The 18635-nt window shown below is 42.9% G+C and overlaps 1 protein-coding gene and 2 long non-coding RNA genes across 5 annotated transcripts in view; 2 read left to right on the forward strand and 1 right to left on the reverse strand.

Moving 5' to 3' along the window:
- The window catches only part of LOC307209025, a 442352-nt gene extending 441911 nt beyond the window's left edge, over nucleotides 1-441 (forward strand). For both annotated transcript variants that reach the window (XR_013835291.1, XR_013835292.1), the window contains exon 2: nucleotides 126-441. This is a non-coding gene — a long non-coding RNA (uncharacterized lncRNA). The remainder of the gene's footprint in view (nucleotides 1-125) is intronic.
- The window catches only part of ASPG (asparaginase), a 58268-nt gene that overhangs the window by 4146 nt on the left and 35487 nt on the right, over nucleotides 1-18635 (reverse strand). For both annotated transcript variants that reach the window (XM_079995913.1, XM_079995914.1), the window contains exons 10-14: nucleotides 18303-18422; nucleotides 17261-17356; nucleotides 15698-15861; nucleotides 8345-8431; nucleotides 1694-1793 (exon numbers count right to left, since the gene is read on the reverse strand). In XM_079995913.1, the coding sequence (XP_079852039.1) occupies nucleotides 1694-1793; nucleotides 8345-8431; nucleotides 15698-15861; nucleotides 17261-17356; nucleotides 18303-18422 (567 nt within the window). The remainder of the gene's footprint in view (nucleotides 1-1693; nucleotides 1794-8344; nucleotides 8432-15697; nucleotides 15862-17260; nucleotides 17357-18302; nucleotides 18423-18635) is intronic.
- Nucleotides 13167-15707, forward strand: LOC307209103. Its single transcript, XR_013835309.1, has 2 exons — nucleotides 13167-13457; nucleotides 15523-15707. It is a non-coding gene; the product is annotated as an uncharacterized lncRNA (long non-coding RNA).

Genomic DNA, 18635 nt, shown 5'->3' on the forward strand with positions numbered 1-18635 from the left:
GGTCAAACTGGAATCTACTAACAGGGCCTTTTCAGGGGTGGCATATTCCTCTCCCAAGAAAAACTCACCAGGATTGGCCAATTGGAAAGTTTAGGAAAATAATAGAAATCTTTTCTCTTCATCAGGTTTACAGTGATAGGTTGGATGATTTCCAGAGTGCTGAAGATGGCTTGAAAAAGAGATCAGTGGTTTAGAAGATGGATCGCTAGAAACAGGTCTCTTTCTTTTTGAGCCGAGAAATCAAGTGGTTTTAATTTCTGCTGCTTTCCTTGTTTTCTATTAACTTTTATGGTTGTTTATCCATTAAGAGACTTTATGTGTATTTTATTGCATACTATGTAATTTTTAAATGGTGTACTAGAGAGTTCTTTCAGCTGAGTTGGCAGACTAGAAGTTCAAAAAACAGATAGCTATATAAATAACTATACTGTACCACACAAACTCAATTGAGATTTTTCATTCCATTAAAGCTATGAGTAGACAGTAGGTTTCTCTCTAACCTACTGTCTATGTGATTTAGCACCAGTCTAAAAGTATTAGAATCAGACCCCTTTCCCCTGCGCACAATAGCTGAGCAGGTATTTGCACAAAACCCTGAGCAATCACCCAGTTGCACACTTTCTTTCTTGATGGCCCTGTTATTTCCCTAGAGGCCCTGCCATTTCGAAACATCAGCATAGGCACTGGAGAATGCCCTTGTGGTTCTGTTTACACCAGGGATGAAGAACCTCTGGACTGCAGACCAATCTTGGCCTGCCAGGGAGTCCATTTGGCACATGATATCATTTCCCCCAGACCACACTCACCCACCAACAGCAGCTGACATCAGCTGATGGGTGGGAGGGCAGGGTTTAATCCTTCCTTGGCTATGCAATTCTGTTCCCAAGGAAGCAGGATTTTATCCTCACTCATCTGCTCACCATTAAAGGGCTGTGCAAAAGCACCCTTTGAAGAAGCTTGCTCAGAGGAGCTACCTCAAAGAGGCTTTTGCAAAACCTTTAAGACAGCTCATGAGCTCCTGTTTGCTCAAAGCCTTTTCCAAGTCTCCCTGCTTCCCCCATTAAGTTCCAGACAGCAGAGATGAAGGGGGAGGGGAAAGATCTGGAAAAGACTTCATGAGTCTCCTCCTATAGTTCCTGATGTATCTCAGAGATTTTGAACTAATTCAATGAATTAATTAATCTGAATTACTGGTAGTTCATTCTAGGCACTGCTCTAAGGGCTTATAAACACTTCCTCTTGTCCTGCTGTTCTTCCCTGGGGGGAAATGCTCTTTAGCACTTGTTTGGAACAAATGGCAATTCAGGTTTTTCCCAAATTGGCATTTATTCCAATGCATTGCTAAAGAGTGAGTTTTCCCTCGGAAAAGAGCGAGGTGGGGGAAAACTGCTTGGACCCAACCCATGCTTTCTAGGCTGATGCTCTCCAGTTGCTTTGGGCTGCAGCTGCCATGAGCCATGAGTGTTATATTCAAAAGCACCTGGAGGACACTGGATTTCTGACCGCTGACCAAGGCCTTCGAGAGCCTCCTGCTCCTGCAGCTCCACTGAATCCTGTGCAAAGCCATTTCAGAAACCTCTAAAGTTGATGCGGGGCTCTTTGGAGATTTGCCTTAGAACCGAAGAGGTGTTTGATTTAACATACATATTGAACAGGACGTCCATCTGACATATTACAGTAATCACACACTTACCACGGCATATGGAGTGCTCCCATCATAACCAGGATGGTTGAGATCCACACCAGCCAGATGCCAGGCCAGCAGTCCTTCAACATCTCCATTAAAAGCAAGACTGGCATGGGGAGAGGGAAGAATATATATTTTATCTTCCATGTTCAAAGCAGTACAATCTGCTTTCCAAATTTAAAACAGATTCAAACATGTGTTGCTGCCAAGGCTTTCAAACCAAACGACTTGTGAAGGAATGGGGCTTTTGAATGGGGACTGTTGTTCTTCAGACCGGCCTAGCGATCTCAAACACAGGATCCTCTCTATCCACAACTCCATTGGAGGTAGCTTATGACCAAGGAAAATAATATTTTCCAATGCATTCAGCTCCAGAAACAACAGTTAATTCCAAATTTAAATCTCAATTTAGACTGCAATTCTAAATATACTTTGAAGTCTAGTTTGACCAACAGGCAGGAGGTTCCTCACGCCTGCTTTTAAATCCATATCATTTATATTTGAGAAAACATGCTTAGGACTGAGACATCAATGTGAAATGACAAAGATGTTTTGATTTGGATAAGTATAATAAGTGTCTGCAATCTCACTCTTAGAACAAAAGTTTCCAGGATGAATTTATGGCAACAACATCCAACATGATGCTGCCTGATAAACAGCTTTGTATAGCTTGAAAGCTTGCCACTATTTTGTGACTTTGAGGTCGGCTCCTTGTGAACCAACATGGCTACCTTTGCTTTACATAGCATCAGTTTCCCACTCCAAAATGGAGTAGGAAAACTGATTTGACATCCAGCTTTCTCTTCCCAGGACCCATTAACAATTCTTAATGCATTTAGCCCAAAAAATATTGACCTAGAATCTCATTCAAACCTCTACAACAGGGCGGGGGAACCTGTGGCCCTCCAGATGTTGCTTAAATGCAACTACAATCCTCCCTAACCATTGGTCATGCTTGCTAGGGCTGATGGCATCCAATTCTGTGCACTGGCAACAATGTACCTCCAAAAAGGATGACAAACAAAAGGCTGGGGATGGCTGCCAGAAGAAGCAGGACAAGGTTACAAAAGCTCCAAACAGCTGAGCTAGCAACACTGTTGATGAATCAGGCGCATAAATGAATAGGAGTGTACAGGAAGAAGCTTTCAACAGGCCAGTTTCACCCAGTGGGTGTGCCCATGACCAAAGGGGAAAAGGCACAGGCAGTTTCATATTTCACAACAACACAAGATTCAGCTCATGACATGCAGTTTAAGTGGGATAGATGGCATTCAAATTGCTTCATTTTCATTTTTAAAAAGAACTTTAGAATTCACTGCCTGAACGCAGCATAACATCAAATGTGCTACAAAAGCATGTTAACTTTAATTTCATGAAAGGTGGAAAGAAGGAGTTAGCAGCTCGAAGGCCTTTCTCCTCCCCAGACAAACCTGGCCTTCTGAGGGATGCCAGCCTAGAGGGCAAAAGAGGTGTCAATAAGCCCAGCTGGATCAGGCTAAGGCCCAAAGGCCAATCTAGGCCAGCATAGTGTCCACATACACATTTTTAACAGATTCTATTTTAATTTTTTTTTAATTCTTTGTGTCATTTTTTTAAATAAAGGCTTTTGCCCACTACAGAGATGGAGATACTGTACTTACATTTAAATGGGATATTGCCCTCCCTGATGCCTACCAAATGAAGACATCACAGTTAAAAAGAATGGAATTGATTGGCGCTGGTCATTTATTTAGCCAAACTACTCTCCTCGCGATTCATATATTGGGTTAATTATGTTCCTTGCATGGGAAAATTGCCTTTTAAGATTCCAGTCCTTTCCTTCATTATGAGTCAGGAGATTAAGCAAAACTCTTTCATCAGCTGCATCGCTAATCATGTCTTTTCCACCATCTTAGATATACACAAGATTAGTAATACGTTGAAAGTTTCATAAGTGCGCCTAATGAATAAGTCTTCAGCTGGATTTCATGTATTAAAATAAAGACTTGTTACTAAAACAACGCTAAGTAAAACGTTGAGAATGTAGTTTATGAAGCTGGGTTCATACATAAGCCTAAGATCCTCTTATAGCAAGGAGCAATATTTCCGGGTTTCAAAATGGCAAAACAAAAACAATTCTTTTAGCTCTGGTTGAGTTCAGAGGGCACACCAGCAAACTGATAGTGGCATGAATGGTAAGCCCCTTTAAGATGCAACTTGATAAAAAGCTGTTGGGGGTTAGGAAGGCACTTTTTCTTGGCCACATTCAAAAGACAATTTGGTGTTCTTAACCTGCTTCCCATGCTTCCATTTGCGCCTGTAAGGAAAGCATGGGCACATCAGTTGCAAAGGGACAGAAAAAATACCAAAAATTGCAACCAAATACGGAAAAGGGTGAGCCCCATCAGTGAAAGCCTGTGCAACGACTTCCACTTCCACAACAGGGCTTTCCCCTCTCCTCCACTAGCACATCCCCCCCCCAAAAAAAAAAATTGGTTCAGGGGAGTGTTGGGAGAACCCCCCAGAAGTGTGTGGAAGGAGGAGAGCAAGAATAATTCCTTCTGGCAAGTTGAAATGCTTGTCCTGATGGAACGATCAACAGAGCAGGATGTTGAAGTCCTCTCAAAAGCTTGGAGCTGTATTCAACTTAAGTTCTACTCAGCGTAGACCCACTGGAGTTAATTAACCTAAGTTAATCATATCCACTAACTTCAGTGGGTTTTCACTGAGTATGGTTAGTCAGGGGTTGCCTCTGCTTGCCGTTGGCTCTGAACTTCTGCCTTCCACCCCACTAGTTCCCAATGAGCACCAGCCACCAGCACCACTGCTAGCATCTCTGCAGTGTAATTCATAAAGCTGAATGTTCAATAGACTCCTTAAAAACTTCATCCTTCTCCATTTCATTCTGATCACTATGATCAGCCTTGGCAAGGCAAGGCAAAGCAAGGCAGACAGGCATTGTCAGCAGTCACCCCCTCCAGTTGTGAAACCATCTCCCAAAACTGGAAAGGCTCTTGGGGCATAAGCTAAAGGGAGTCCCAGCTAACAAAACGTCAAGGCAAGTTAAGCAGATGTTCAAGGAGAGGGTAAGTGAAACCAATTTATTTAATTAAAACACTAATAAAGACATAGGAGCCAGATTTTGTAAGAAATTGTAGCTCAGTGGCTAAATTCTAGGGGTAGGAAGCCTGTAGAAGCCTAGTTAGTGTTCAGTACTACACCAAAAGCAAGAGTGAGTGATTTATATCACCTGAAACATCAAGCCTCTTGGCGGTTGGAGGGATGGGAATCTCTCACATCTGTCTCTAGTCTAAGAATACCAAATGAATAAAAGTAATTCAAAAGGCCACACACAAATGACACAACCCAAATTGAGATTCAATATGACCTTAACAGATTGGAAAACTGGGCGCAAACTAACAAAATGTATTTCAATAGGGGCAAATGCAAGGTTCTGCACTTAGGCAAGAAGAACCAGCTGCACAAATATAAGATGCAGAACACCTGGCTTACTAACAGTACATGTGAAAAGAATCTGGGGGTCTTGGAGGACCATAAGCTTAACATGAGTCAACAGTGCAATGCAGCAGGAAAAAAAAAAGGTTAATGCTATTCTAGGCTGCATCAACAGAAGTACAGTGTCCAGATCAAGGAAAGTCATAGTACTACTCTATTCTGCCTTCCTCAGATCACACCTGGAATACTGTGCCCAATTCTGGGCACCACAATTTAAGAAGCTGGAACGTGTACAGAGGAGGGCAACCAAGACTGGAACCAACAGAGTGGAAACCAAGCCTTATGAGGAACAGTTGAAGGAGCTGTTTAAGGAGCTGTTAAGTTGAAGGAGCTGTGGATATTTAGCCTGGATAAGAAGAGACTAAGAGGAGGAGATATATAATAGCCATCTTCAAGAAGGGCCGTCACATGAATCAAGCTTGTTTTCTCATGATCTGGAGAGTAGGACTCAAACCAATGGTTTCAAATTACAAGAAAGGAGATTCCAGTTAAACACCAGGAAGAGCTTTCTGATAGTAAGAGCAATTCGGCAGAGGAATGGACTACCTCAGGAAGTGACAGACTTGGTGTTTCATTGTAAGTTTTTAAGCAGAGGTTGGATGGCCATCTGTCTTGAATGCTTTAGATAAGATTCCTATATTTCAGAGGGTTGGACTAGATGACTCCCTTCCAACTATGATTCTATGAAATATTGTGTTGGCATCCATCTTTCTCCAAAATGTGCATCATAAGACATGACTATGCAACTTGTGACCTCCAAAATGTACATCGTAAGACATGACTATGCAACCTGTGACCTGCAAAGCCTAACACAGCCTTCAAGAAGAAGAAGAGGAGGAGTTTGGATTTGATATCCCGCTTTATCACTACCCGAAGGAGTCTCAAAGTGGCTAACATTCTCCTTTCCCTTCGTCCCCCACAACAAACACTCTGTGAGGTGAGTGGGGCTGAGAGACTTCAAAGAAGTGTGACTAGCCCAAGGTCACCCAGCAGCTGCATGTGGAGGAGCGGAGACACGAACCCGATTCACCAGATTACAAGTCTACCGCTCTTAACCACTACACCACACTGGCTCTCAAGCCTAGCATGGGCATCAAGGGCTAAAAAATTGGAGGGGGCAAGGGTTCTACCCATCTAAGAATGCAAAATTGAATGGGTTGTCAAGCACCTTGCAAACCACAATACATGACAGGTGATGTGGTAGATTGCAAGCTGCACAGGCCCATCCTAAGAGGCAAAGGCGCCTCTTCTCATCTCCCCACCATCACTGCCGCCCTGAAGCTGTTGTATATCCTTTTACCTGAACTCCTCACAAGGAGCATATTAAGCCTCTGTGGGAGATTGAGATGTTTATAGCTGAAAAGTGTCACCCAGATAGTGAAGAGATTATGCTTCTCTGTTGGTGAAGAGCCTTGATAAGCAGGGTAGTGATTTCGAGTGAGAGGGAGATAATTCTGCCTCGAGCACATTCAAGGATACGGTTCCTATTAGCTGGCCTGGCCATGCCTCTTTATGCAGTCTCCGTAACCGCTGGGACAGATGACAGATTAAGATCATAAAAACCCCACTCCATATTTTATTTCTCCAGAAGGATAATCAGGTATTAGAGGCATGGTCAAAGTTCTGTCAGAATCATAATTTTTCCCGACAGCTGTGATCAGAATTGAACAGCATTTTAGCCTGGAGATGGGCTATGATAACAGGCCTGAAGGAAAGCATCCTTGGATTTCATTAACTGGCATTTTGATATATAGGAGGGGGGGCAGAGATAGAAAGAAAAAGGGAATTTGGTTGCTTCTTTCCCCCTCCCTCCAACAGCCCCTTGCATTTCCCCCCCTTTGGGGCAGCAACCAAATATGAAAGGGTCAAGGCTCACCTCATTTTTTACTAGTTACAGTAACAGAGATGTCGATCAAACATAATCTCCGGTCAAATAAGAACTTGCAGAGTCATTTTCAGAATGGATTGGTATATTTGTGTTATATATTTTTCTGTGCTATGAAACCTGATTAGTCAACAAAGAGCTCCAAAAATCCACTCCAATCTTTAAAAATAGTTAATTTTTAAAAGAAGCCATGGAGAAACAACAAAATATATGAAGTGAAAAACCAGTCAGGGCTAACAGAACACCTCGGTACAAAATTGCATCATACGCTGTTTTATTTTTCTGGTTGTTCTTGAAAGTCTCAAAGCATTTTGCTGTTCTGTATGGCCAACCAGTTTAACAAGTCCTTCAGAGGGCAGAAGAAGCTAAGAGTAGGGCCAATTTATTTGTGAAAAAAACGTAAGGGGAGTGGATTAACTGCCTCCTTTAATAATCCTGGAAGGTGGGTAAGATTTGACATAGCAGATTCCAAGCCTGACTCCACAACATTCTGATTAACTGTGGCTTATATACAATATTTTCACTCCCCCTTCCTCTCAACGTTTCAGTCAATCACAAAATGAGGAGAGTTTGCTTAACAATTACTTCCCTTTAATTGCCAGAATCCTAGAATGAACTTTTGACCCTCATGTGCACAACATCTGGTACAAAACTTCCTAAACAAAACATCTACCCTTGAACTTTTAACTTTCCTGTGAACATTTGACACTCCAGTGCTTGAGAGCCTTAAAAGCAAAACAGCAACCATTTTGCAACCCAAATTTTACGACAAAAACCAAACTCGAAATGGCTGAAATTTGTATTCTCTTACAAACTAGTTTTAATAGTTAACCAACTATCCTTAATCATTCCACTGCCACCTTTATACAATGGTGAACAAAGTCCTGGTTTACATACCTGTTATTCTCTTGATGACTACAGTAGTAAGCAATGACATGGCATGTGCTGTGTGAATGGGCAATCACAGATATAAAATCTGTAGTGGTTAGAATGCAGGACTAGGACCTGCCAGACCAGAGTTTGAATCTCGAATCAGCCTTGACGCTCATGGGGTGACCTTGGGCCAGTCAGTGCCTCTCAACCTAGCCCTACCTCATGGGGTTTTTGTGGGGATATAAATGTAATAAAGAACTTTCAAATCACTTCATTCAGCTGCTGGTCATCAAATGTACAGTAAATGAGTGTAGACAAATCAAGTGATGTCATTCCATGTGTCAACTAGTTTATAGACACGGTGCAATGTCATCTGAAGACATTTAAAAATGACTTTTTCATACCTGCAGAGTTCTGTTCCAATATTCACAAGCTCTTGGCTTGAAAGGTGAGCTCCCGTTGTACGTAGCAAGCGGATCACATCGTGGTGCCTTTAAGAAAGTGGATGAACTTATTCTTAACCACACCAGTACCTTAATAGAAATATCTGTAGCATGCTAACATGGAAACAACTCTTTGATAAACTGGATCTAAGAGCCATTTCCCATATTGATTTTTCTCTTCAGAAGGGGAACTGTAAGTCACACTGATGACAAATAACATGATGTAGGAAAGATTTGTATCAATGCCTACTTGTCAATCAAACTCAGGCACGTTTGTGAATTTGTGGTCAGTGCAACATGCCCATCATTCAGTCGTAAGTAAACACAAACTGTGCCAAATCTTCTCCAAGTGTAATATTTAGCTGTATCAAGTGTTAAATTCCAAACACTCTGTCTCCAGCAGAGGGTGGCCAAGGGGATGGCCCTGGAAAACTCATAGATCAAGATGGAGATAGCTATCCCTTCACAAAATTCTTCCCAGTCTGTAAGTCAAGTGGGCATTTTCAGGGAGTAAAAGAAGAAGAAAGGGAAACTCTCTTTGTGACAACACTCCTAGTTGGAATATGGCTGCACCAACACTCAAATTTAAGGGCCAGTGGTCTTAAACATGGGACACACAGAGTTGACCATAACTTAATTCCCTTTTTCATGGTTCCCTATCAATCAAAACAGCCCTTTGCTCAGTGGAACAGCCATGTAGAGATTTGGTGGCGGGTGTGCTAGAACAGGATCAGCGTCAGCAATGGCTGTGCCCAGTACACAAGATGGGCCCAACTCCCTGGGGAAAAAGAACAGGGGATCCTCTTGCACAATGACTGTGTTATATCCTATGCCTGTGTGTAAGCACATTACAATATCACAGACTTTTCAAGAGGCAAAAAGGCTTTAAACTACCCTGATGCCTAACCAAGAAATTCAGAAGCAGCATGTAGGATCTGTGAGCTGGTAACTGCTCCCTATTGTTTACTTCAAGGGAAATGACACATACAAACTTGCATAAGGGCTGGCAGATATGACCAAGATATCACATATGAAGAATAAGACTTTCCAAAAAGCCTTTTTCTTCTTCTTCTTTTCTTTTTGCTTCTGTCGATAAGTGGAAAATAAATATTAAATCATACTACCAAGCAATTTCCCTTCTCTGAAAAAAATGATTTCGCAATACTTCGTTCCATGAGATATATTATTAACTGCTACTGCAATTATAGACCTCATTCATTTGCTCGTTATCTTAAATATTTCATCACAAGGGTTCTTGAGACACAGCAACATCATCAAGTACATTTTTCTCCCTTTCAGGTAGCAACAAGTGCTGGGTTCCACAATGCAACATAACCCAAGCAGCTCTGAACTGCAGGGTTATACATACATACATACAATTCCCCATCCAACTAAAAGATAAACACCAAAACAGACTAAAAATCACATCACTTTAAGAACAAAAAGTCTGAGAGAACAAAACTGTCCTGGCCTGGCATTGAAAAGCTAATAACATAGGCACCAGGCAGAACTCCTTGGGGAGATTATTAGAGGAGGTGGGGGCAACCACTAAAAAAACCTATCCCCTTGCTGGCACACTCTGCACTTCTCTTGGAGAAAGTAAGAAAGGAGTGCCTCAGGTGACAATCATAAAGGCAAGGCAGGTTCTAATGTAAAGAGCTAACCTTGGTTGTATTGTGGTCCTGAGCTACATCAGGCTTCATAAGCCAAAATGAGCACTATGAATTGAACCTGAAAACAAATGGCAGCCAATTAGCATTTATGACATAAATGCTAGGAGCCTTTTTAAAATAATGGAGCTTATTTAACCAACCCCACTGATTTAAATCAGACTTAAGCGCAGTTAGCTTGTTCTGGATTACCTCAATCAAAATTTCAAGATATTCCCAGCCTCAGATTTTCAGCTGTGATATGAGATTGCAAGTGACTGGTCTGGAAACTCCTAAGCTTATGCCAATGGCAAATACTCTGGCTTAGTGCCTGGATGGGAGGTTGGTGGAAACAACTCTGAGAAAAGTGAGAGATAATAAATAAAGACTAGCCTACCTATGCACATATGGAACTGCTTTATACCAAATCAAACCATTGGCCTATCAAGCCCACTACTGTCAACTTTCAGGCAGCAGCTTTCCAAAGGTTCTGGCAAAGGTCTCTCACAGTCTTACTACCTGCAATCAGAGGCAGTATGCAGTAAGTATACCACTTACTGGAAACTGGAGGAGAGAGTGCTATTGCTTGTGGGATTCCCATGGCCACTGTGAGAACAGGATGCTGAACTAGATGGTTCCAAACTACAAGAAAGAAGATTCCACCTAAACATTAGGAAGAACTTCCTGACAGTAAGAGCTGTTCGACAGTGGAATTTGCTGCCAAGGAGTGTGGTGGAGTCTCCTTCTTTGGAGGTCTTTAAGCAGAGGCTTGACAACCATATGTCAGGAGTGCTCTGATGGTGTTTCCTGCTTGGCAGGGGGTTGGACTCGATGGCCCTTGTGGTCTCTTCCAACTCTATGACTCTATGATTCTATGACCACATACCTGGTGCAGCAGGCTCTACTTATGTTCTAATTGGAGATGCCAGGGATTGAACCAGGAACCACTCTACTAAATAATAATAATAATAAATTTTATTTATACCCCGCCCTCCCCAGCCAAGGCCAGGCTCAGGGCGGCTAACAACCAATAATTAAAAAGTTGAATGAATACAACTTAAAAACAAGATTAAAATACAACATTAAAACATTAAAATGCAGCCTCATCACAGGAGGAGAAAGGAAAAAAGAAAAAAGAGAGGGAGGGAATCAAATTGACTCCAAGCCAAAGGCCAGGTGGAACAACTCTGTCTTACAGGCCCTGTGGAAAGAAATCAGATCCTGCAGGGCCCTGGTCTCATGAGACAGAGCGTTCCACCAGGCCGGAGCCAGTGTTGAAAAACCCCTGGTTCTGGTTGAGGCTAATCTAACTTCCTTAGGCCCCAGGACCTCTAGGGTGTTGCTATTTATGGACCTTAAGGTCCTCCGCGGGGCATACAGGCGGTCCTGTAGGTACGAGGGTCCTAGGCCATGAAGGGCTTTAAAGGTCAAAACCAGCACCTTAAATCTGACCCTGTACTCCACCGGGAGCCAGTGCAGCTTGAAAAGCACTGGGTGAATATGCTCCCATGGCAGAGACCCCGTGAGGAGCCTCGCTGCAGCATTCTGCACCCGCTGGAGTTTCTGGGACAGCTTCAAGGGCAGCCCCGCGTAAAGCGAATTACAGTAGTCAAGCCTGGAGGTGACCATGGCATGGATCCCTGTGGCCAGGTCGGGGCGGGAAAGGTAAGGGACCAACTGCTTGATGCGGCGAAGGTGGAAAGCACTTTATACTTGCTAAACATGATTCTAGTAAAGCATGATTCTAGTTATTGTGGTATGATCAGAATCGGAGGGCATAAGACTTCCTAAGACCAACATCTTTTAATCCAGCAAATGCTTTTAAATGTTTTTTCATGGCCCCACCTGCACTGGGCCTGAAGAATCTGAGTGACGCATTACAGAGATGGGGGGGGGGGTTTCACAAGCACATTTCCCACCTACCACTTAAAGAAATGCAGCTGTAACCCACTCCAAAACCTGAATGGCTTCATTCCTTTGGCTCCTTGGTTCTTCTGCAAAAAGCAACGAACTGACCTATCACGCCCCAGACAGAACAGACTTCAAAAGGTGGACGCACCACATAACAAGAGTCTTCAAGGACTAGGATTGTAAAGAGCCAGGACGAGATAGGGCTCTCATTCCTCAGTTGGAAATCTGGAAAGATTGCAACACTGCATGTCCCATGCCTGTGCATGCTGCCTCTTACACATAACCCCACACCCCATAATATGTATCAGGTTCCCACAATCTTTCCACTTTTTTCATTTGTTGTGAGGAAATGGTAAATGGTTTATGGAAAATTGGACACTATATATATATATATATATATATATATATATATATATATATAATGCAATGGACTGTACCATGCATACAATGTTCCAACATTTCAAACTTTGTGAACTGGCCTTTGGCATTATATACTGTTAAATATCTTCTTCTGAATTGGTTCCACTGTCATGCTTCCAGTTGGATGCAAGTTGTTCCTAAACTGCTGTCAGATCTCATCAGAACACTAAGAAACTGTTTGTGGGAAAATGCACTAACTTCATTCCATGGGACTGTTTATATAAATACTTCAAGATATGCTTCAGAACTGATTGCTCTAGGGCTTCAGAGAGTAAATACTTTGAGAGCAACTTTGTAGTTATCACTACAGCTATATGGATGATGTCATATTAGAGGCAAAGAATACTACAGTGCCTTGGAGAAAAGCAGTATCTCGGACGTTACAATATAGCCAGGGCTTATTTTTTTTATCTAACTGGCTCCATATCATGTTTGGAATATTTACATATAAGCGGGTATTGCTTCAGGAGAGAGAGCTGGATTGCAATAACCACCAGGCTTTGTCCTCCAATATTGCATTCTGCACCTCCAGTTATATGTACTTGTATTGGTAAGTGTTAAAATATTATTAAAGCTTGATTTCCCCTTTTTTGTACAATTAATTCCACAATCTAGTTCCAACTGCAAAAGTAGCATCTAACTGATTCTATAGGTTTTCAACCATCCAATTCCACCTTAATCTTAGCAGTAAAGTTTGCTGGCAGAGTAGGCCTGAAGCTATCATTACAGTCTCTGCAAACTGACAAATGATTCAGGTCGTTCTCTCAACCTGATGGCAGCATAAGCTTGAACTAAAACCCGGCTTCATTCTCTTCCAACCTGCCTTTCAGCAGCTTTAAAAAGATCAAGAGTCCCCAGTAGGAGTTTCTTATGGGAGTGGTAAAGCTTAAGAATTTGAATAACAAACTTATGTGAAATTCCTCAGGCAGTGACTGGGTGTGGTTTAACCACACACACACACACACACACACACACACACACACACACAAAGAGTGAGTGAGAGAGAGAGAGAGAGAGAGAGAGAGAGAGAGAGAGAGCTGTTTGCAGGAATATTTTGCATAGGTGTGCTGGACAAGGGCCATCTCTGTTCAGCAGTAAGTCTGTTTAACTTGATCCTAGAGAATTCTTAGCAAATTTTCCTGTATCTGAGATTCTTAGCAAATTTTCCTGTATCTGAACAGCTTGGCTAGCTAACAAGATTGTCATAACGCCTATTAAGAAAGCATGCCAACTGACTTTGGTTGCAATTCTATACATCCTATTACCTGGGTGTATAGGACTAAATTCAAAGGTACCATATTTTTCGCCCTATAGGATGCACTTTTTCCCCTCCAAAAATGGAGGGGAAATGTGTGTGCGTCCTATGGGGCGAATGCAGGCTTTCGCTGAAGCCTGGAGAGCGAGAGGGGTCGGTGCGCACCGACCCCTCTCGCTCTCCAGGCTTCAGGAAGCAATCCGCAAGCCTTGGGAGCCCACGGGAGTTCCCGCCGGGCTCCTCCGGCTTGCGCAGAGCTGCCTGCACCCCGAAGCCACGTCGCGCTAAACAGTCACGCCGGGGCTTTGGGTAGCTCTGCGCAAGCCGCGGGAGGGCTCCACCGGCTTGCGGAGAGCAGCCTGTTCCGGGGGCTGGGGTCGGGGGAAGCTCTGGCTTCCCCTGCCCCAGCCTCATGCCTGGGGGGGGGGATTTTTTTCTTTATTTCCCCCCCCAAAAAAACTAGGTGTGCCTTATGGGCCGGTGCGCCCTATGGGGCGAAAAATTCGGTGCTTGCTTCATAGGTTGTATAGGTTTGCACTGTTAATGACCCATCTGCAATGCAAAATACATGTCAAGAGTGTGGAGACCTGGCCAGAAGAATTACTCTGGCACCAAAGACTTCTTAAAGTCTTAAGGAGAAAAGTTTGCTTCCTATGAATGCTGTAGTTATGGGGAAGGTGCAACTGATAAGCTTGCTAGCCTAAAATGTAGCTATTTGTTATGAACGAGTTTTTAGATTTCCTCCAAACACTTTCCATATCTGTGTAGCAAGTAAAGTTTGCAAAGATGTAGTTATTCCTCATAACTGATTCTCATAGATGCGTGTATCTGCAGAATTTTTAACTTCTTGGCAAGAATTAGGAGAAGGAGAATAAAATGCATAGGATATACTAGAGAAAGGATTGGGGAACAGATTCTGGGGGGCATGGAAAGGGACAGAACATGAGCAGAGTGCAGTGAGCCACTCAAAGCCCCCAAGAGAGGTCCTATATTTAAAAGAGGTCCTATACTTCCATTTTTCTAAAATACTTCCAGGAAAGCCTGAAAGAGGCATCTTGAGAGAAGAGAATACCTGTAGTCTGCATATGATACTAGATAGTAAATACCACACATATAAACATTTTTATATACATTCAACCTATTTTCAGGAACATAGTAGTATTTTTAACCCTGACAGACGTTCAGCAAAAGAGATATTTAGCCTACTCAATGGTCAGAGGTTTTCCTAAAACCAAGAACAGATTTGGATGTTCCAAGGTTGTCAAGTGCAACAGAAAGTACTTCACGCTTCCTGCTCGTTCGCAACACTGTCCCATTGGGCGTGCTTCTATCTTTATTTCCTGAGATATAAGCATGTTCCAGGTGCAAGGACATCCTATGCATCCCCAGGACAGGGCAGATACAAAAAATTATTCTGGAAAAGGCAGTGCTACAGAGGAAGGGGAAGTGTGAGGCACTTCTTCCTGTTCACAACACCCACAGGTACAAGTCTACTCGGGCAAAGTAATCTAAACTGGCTGGGGGTTGGACTCAGTGGCCCTTGTGGTCTCTTCCAACTCTATGATTCTATGAAACTGCTCGCTGCTGCAGCTGCTCAAAAAGAGTGTTACTGCCACACCTGCAGCCTGACCAGCCACAGCAGCTGCAGAGGGAAGCAGATTGGGCCTAATGCCTGTGCCAACGTCAGCCTCCAATCCCAATCCCAGCCCCTGCCAGCTGTGAGGGCAGCTGGATCCCAGGCTGGCTCATCCCCAATCCACCCTTGGGATGGCCCATTTCTGGGCTTTTCTGATTACCAGTGCTTTTTTTCTGGAGATACGCAGGGGTACGCATACCCCTAAACATTTTGTGAATCTAACGGGAGAATAAACTAAAACGTGTTTTTTTAATTGTTTCTTTTCTAGCACAGTGAATCGTCAGTTCCATTGAATAGCATGGTGAATCATCAGTTCCATTGCTACCCCCAATGGCGGCCTCATTTCCTGTCATGGTGTTTCCTAAATCTCAGATGGAATGAGAGTACCCCTAAACATTTTTTAAGAAAAAAAGCACTGTAAATTGCACTTAAGAAATAAATACCTGAACTTTATGGCATTCAGCAGTGGAGTAGCTCCAAATCGGTCTTTAGCATAGACAGTTGCCCCAGACTTCAGCAGATGTCTGACTATCTCCAAATTACCTTCACAAGATGCAACGTGAAGAGGTGTGCGACCATCATAATCCTCAGAGCTCAAGTTGCCACCCTGTGACAAGTTTATTTAAAGGAGTGTATTTAAATAATAATAATTCATCCATCTAACGAAGGTCTCAGCAACATGCCCAGTTTATCATTTCCCAGTTTCCCAGTTTCTCAGCCAAGAAACTGGCTTTCTTACTATTTTTAATATGAACTCTAGAATTAATGGAGAACACTCTCTTGAGGCTTCTTTCTTTCAGGTTGAAAAGCCCCCATCGGGGACCTTATAACGGGGATGGCTAACCTTTTCAGCATGAGAGCCACATTGACCCATCATCAACCCTTCAGAGGCTGAATGGTATGGCTGCAGTGTAAAAATGGATGTGGCTGCATTTTGAGGGTCTTGGAAGAATCACAAAAGCTTTCGGCATCACAGAGTTATGGCAGGTGACCCACAGGAATGGCAAAAAACCCTATTTTTTAATTAATTGTTTTTAACAGGCAAATTTGGGCAGGGCAGGGAGTGGTAGCCACACACAAAAACCACTGGCACCACAGTACTTATTGGAGAAGTCAGTAAAAGGAGGGGGGTAGGATTCAACTAACTAGTCTCATCAGTAGAAGCCCTGCACAAGGACTTCCATTCACCCAACAGGGTAACAGCCCCTTCCTCTCCCTGTGCTCCCCCCCCCCCCATTGGCTCGGGGAGGTCAAGAGAAGCCACTGAACAGCAGCAGGGGAAGAGGAAATCGTTCCATCTTGCAACTCAAAATGCTTCCCAATCAGAAGCATGTGATGTTGAATTCCATCCAGTTAGTTAAAAAAATTGGGGTGGTATTCAACTACCTTTTACTCAGAACAGATCCAATGAAATCAATGGATCTAACTTTAATTTCAATGGACTTCCTTTAAGTAAAAGTTGAATACCACCCTTAAATTATTATTAAAAATAAATAAATGGACAAATCTGGGGAGGCACAAAAACATATTAGCACCACAGTATCAGACCTACAGGAGCAGTCAGTATAAGAATATAATTCATTTGTCATGTTTAGTGAAGAAGGTATTATGCAGGCTTAGGCTGCACACCTAAGGGCATGTAAGCCTCATTGATTGGTACAGGACCTACTTCTGAACAAATAAACAAAGGACTAGACTGTTTTTTTTTAAAAAAAAAACACCACAATCCTGATATCATAAGCGATGGTTGCTTCCCCTTTGAAAATACAAAGGCCAGCAGTCATTCTGCTCTGACTCTAGCTCTAATCTACGGTAATTGTTTTTCCCTGCTGAAAGACTACCCTGGGTTTTTAATTTTCCCCTCATAACTATAGAGCCTGAATGTCATAGAGTTATATACGCACCCACAACAAAAATGCATTTGAGATGACCATAGCCTGTGAGGCTTTCTCCTGTTCAGGGCGCAAATGATCATATGAAATACACTATAAAAAAGAGGGTCTTACCATATTCTGTAAGGCTTTTAGGGCATCAATGTCACCATTTTTTGCCGCTGCGCAAGCCAAAGGAGGAGTCAAAGCATCTCTAACAGCTGCTAGCTCCTGAGAAATTAAAATAGCCTAGTTTAACACATGGATGAGCTCCTGTTGCTCGGTCCCAGCTCCTGTCAACCTAGCAGTTCGAAAGCACGTCAAAGTGCAAGTAGATAAATAGGTACCGCTCTGGCGGGAAGGTAAACGGCATTTCCGTGTGCTGCTCTGGTTCACCAGAAGTGGCTTAGTCATGCTGGCCACATGACCCGAAAGCTGTACGCCAGCTCCCTCGGCCAATAAAGCGAGATGAGCACCGCAACCCCAGAGTCAGCCACGACTGGACCTAATGGTCAGGGGCCCCTTTGCCTTTAGTTTAACACACATCTACACATTTCCCATAATCCCATCCCATCGTGCCTGGATATAATAGCGTGGCTTGCTTGTGTGAAGTTATCTACAGATGCTTGTTCTGCATGGACCTTGTGAAGCGCATCTGGTCTTCAGTTCTGATACAAAGCAATCCAGGATGTATGAATTGTTGAGGGAAGGGGGCTGAAGTTGCTTTAAAGTGCTTTGTGCTCCCAGGAAATTTATCATACAAAGTGCATAAATGTCCAGCATTCTATACTCAACAATCCCCTTTGCTGTTTTTTTTTTTTAATAAAGAACATAAGAAGAGTCATACTGGAGCAGGTCAAAGGCTATCTAGTCCAGCATCTTGTCCAAATGCCTATGGGAAGCCTGCAGGCAATAGTACTCTTCCCACTTGTGATTCTCCAAAATACTATTTAGAACCATCCTGCATCCAGGAATGAAGGTAGAGCACAGTCATCATGACAAGTAGCCAGTGACAGCTTTAACATCCTCCATTACTTTGTCAAAACCTCTTTTAAAGAAGTATTTCTTTCTTCTGTCTGTCCTGTAGCTTCCAACAATCAGCTTTATTAGATGGTCCCAGGTGCTGGTTATTATGCAATGGGCTTTTTGCTTTAACAGGTGTCTTTTGAGCAAGTACCTCCTTGCAGCTGATAAACAGGTATTTTGCAATCTCTTGAATAAACTTGCTATCTTTGAGGGTGATCTGGGTTCCAATGGGCACAACAGTCATCTCTCCTCTCAGATTCTCCTTCACCATCTTAAGGAGAAAAAAGAAGTAAGTGAGCAAGCTGGGAACCAAGTCAGAGGTGAATGTTTGTGCGTGTTTGGTTTGGAGGGGAAGGATTGTAGCAGCAGGTCCTGTTCCCAACCTCTACACCTTTGGTTGTCCATCTGCATAACTGACAGTCTTTACCTTAAATATTTTTCCAGTGTAGAAGACATACAGGCAATTAAAAATATAGTAAAAATG

The sequence above is a fragment of the Podarcis cretensis genome (assembly GCF_951804945.1).
Source record: "Podarcis cretensis genome assembly, chromosome: 1".
NCBI classification, from domain to species: domain Eukaryota; kingdom Metazoa; phylum Chordata; class Lepidosauria; order Squamata; family Lacertidae; genus Podarcis; species Podarcis cretensis.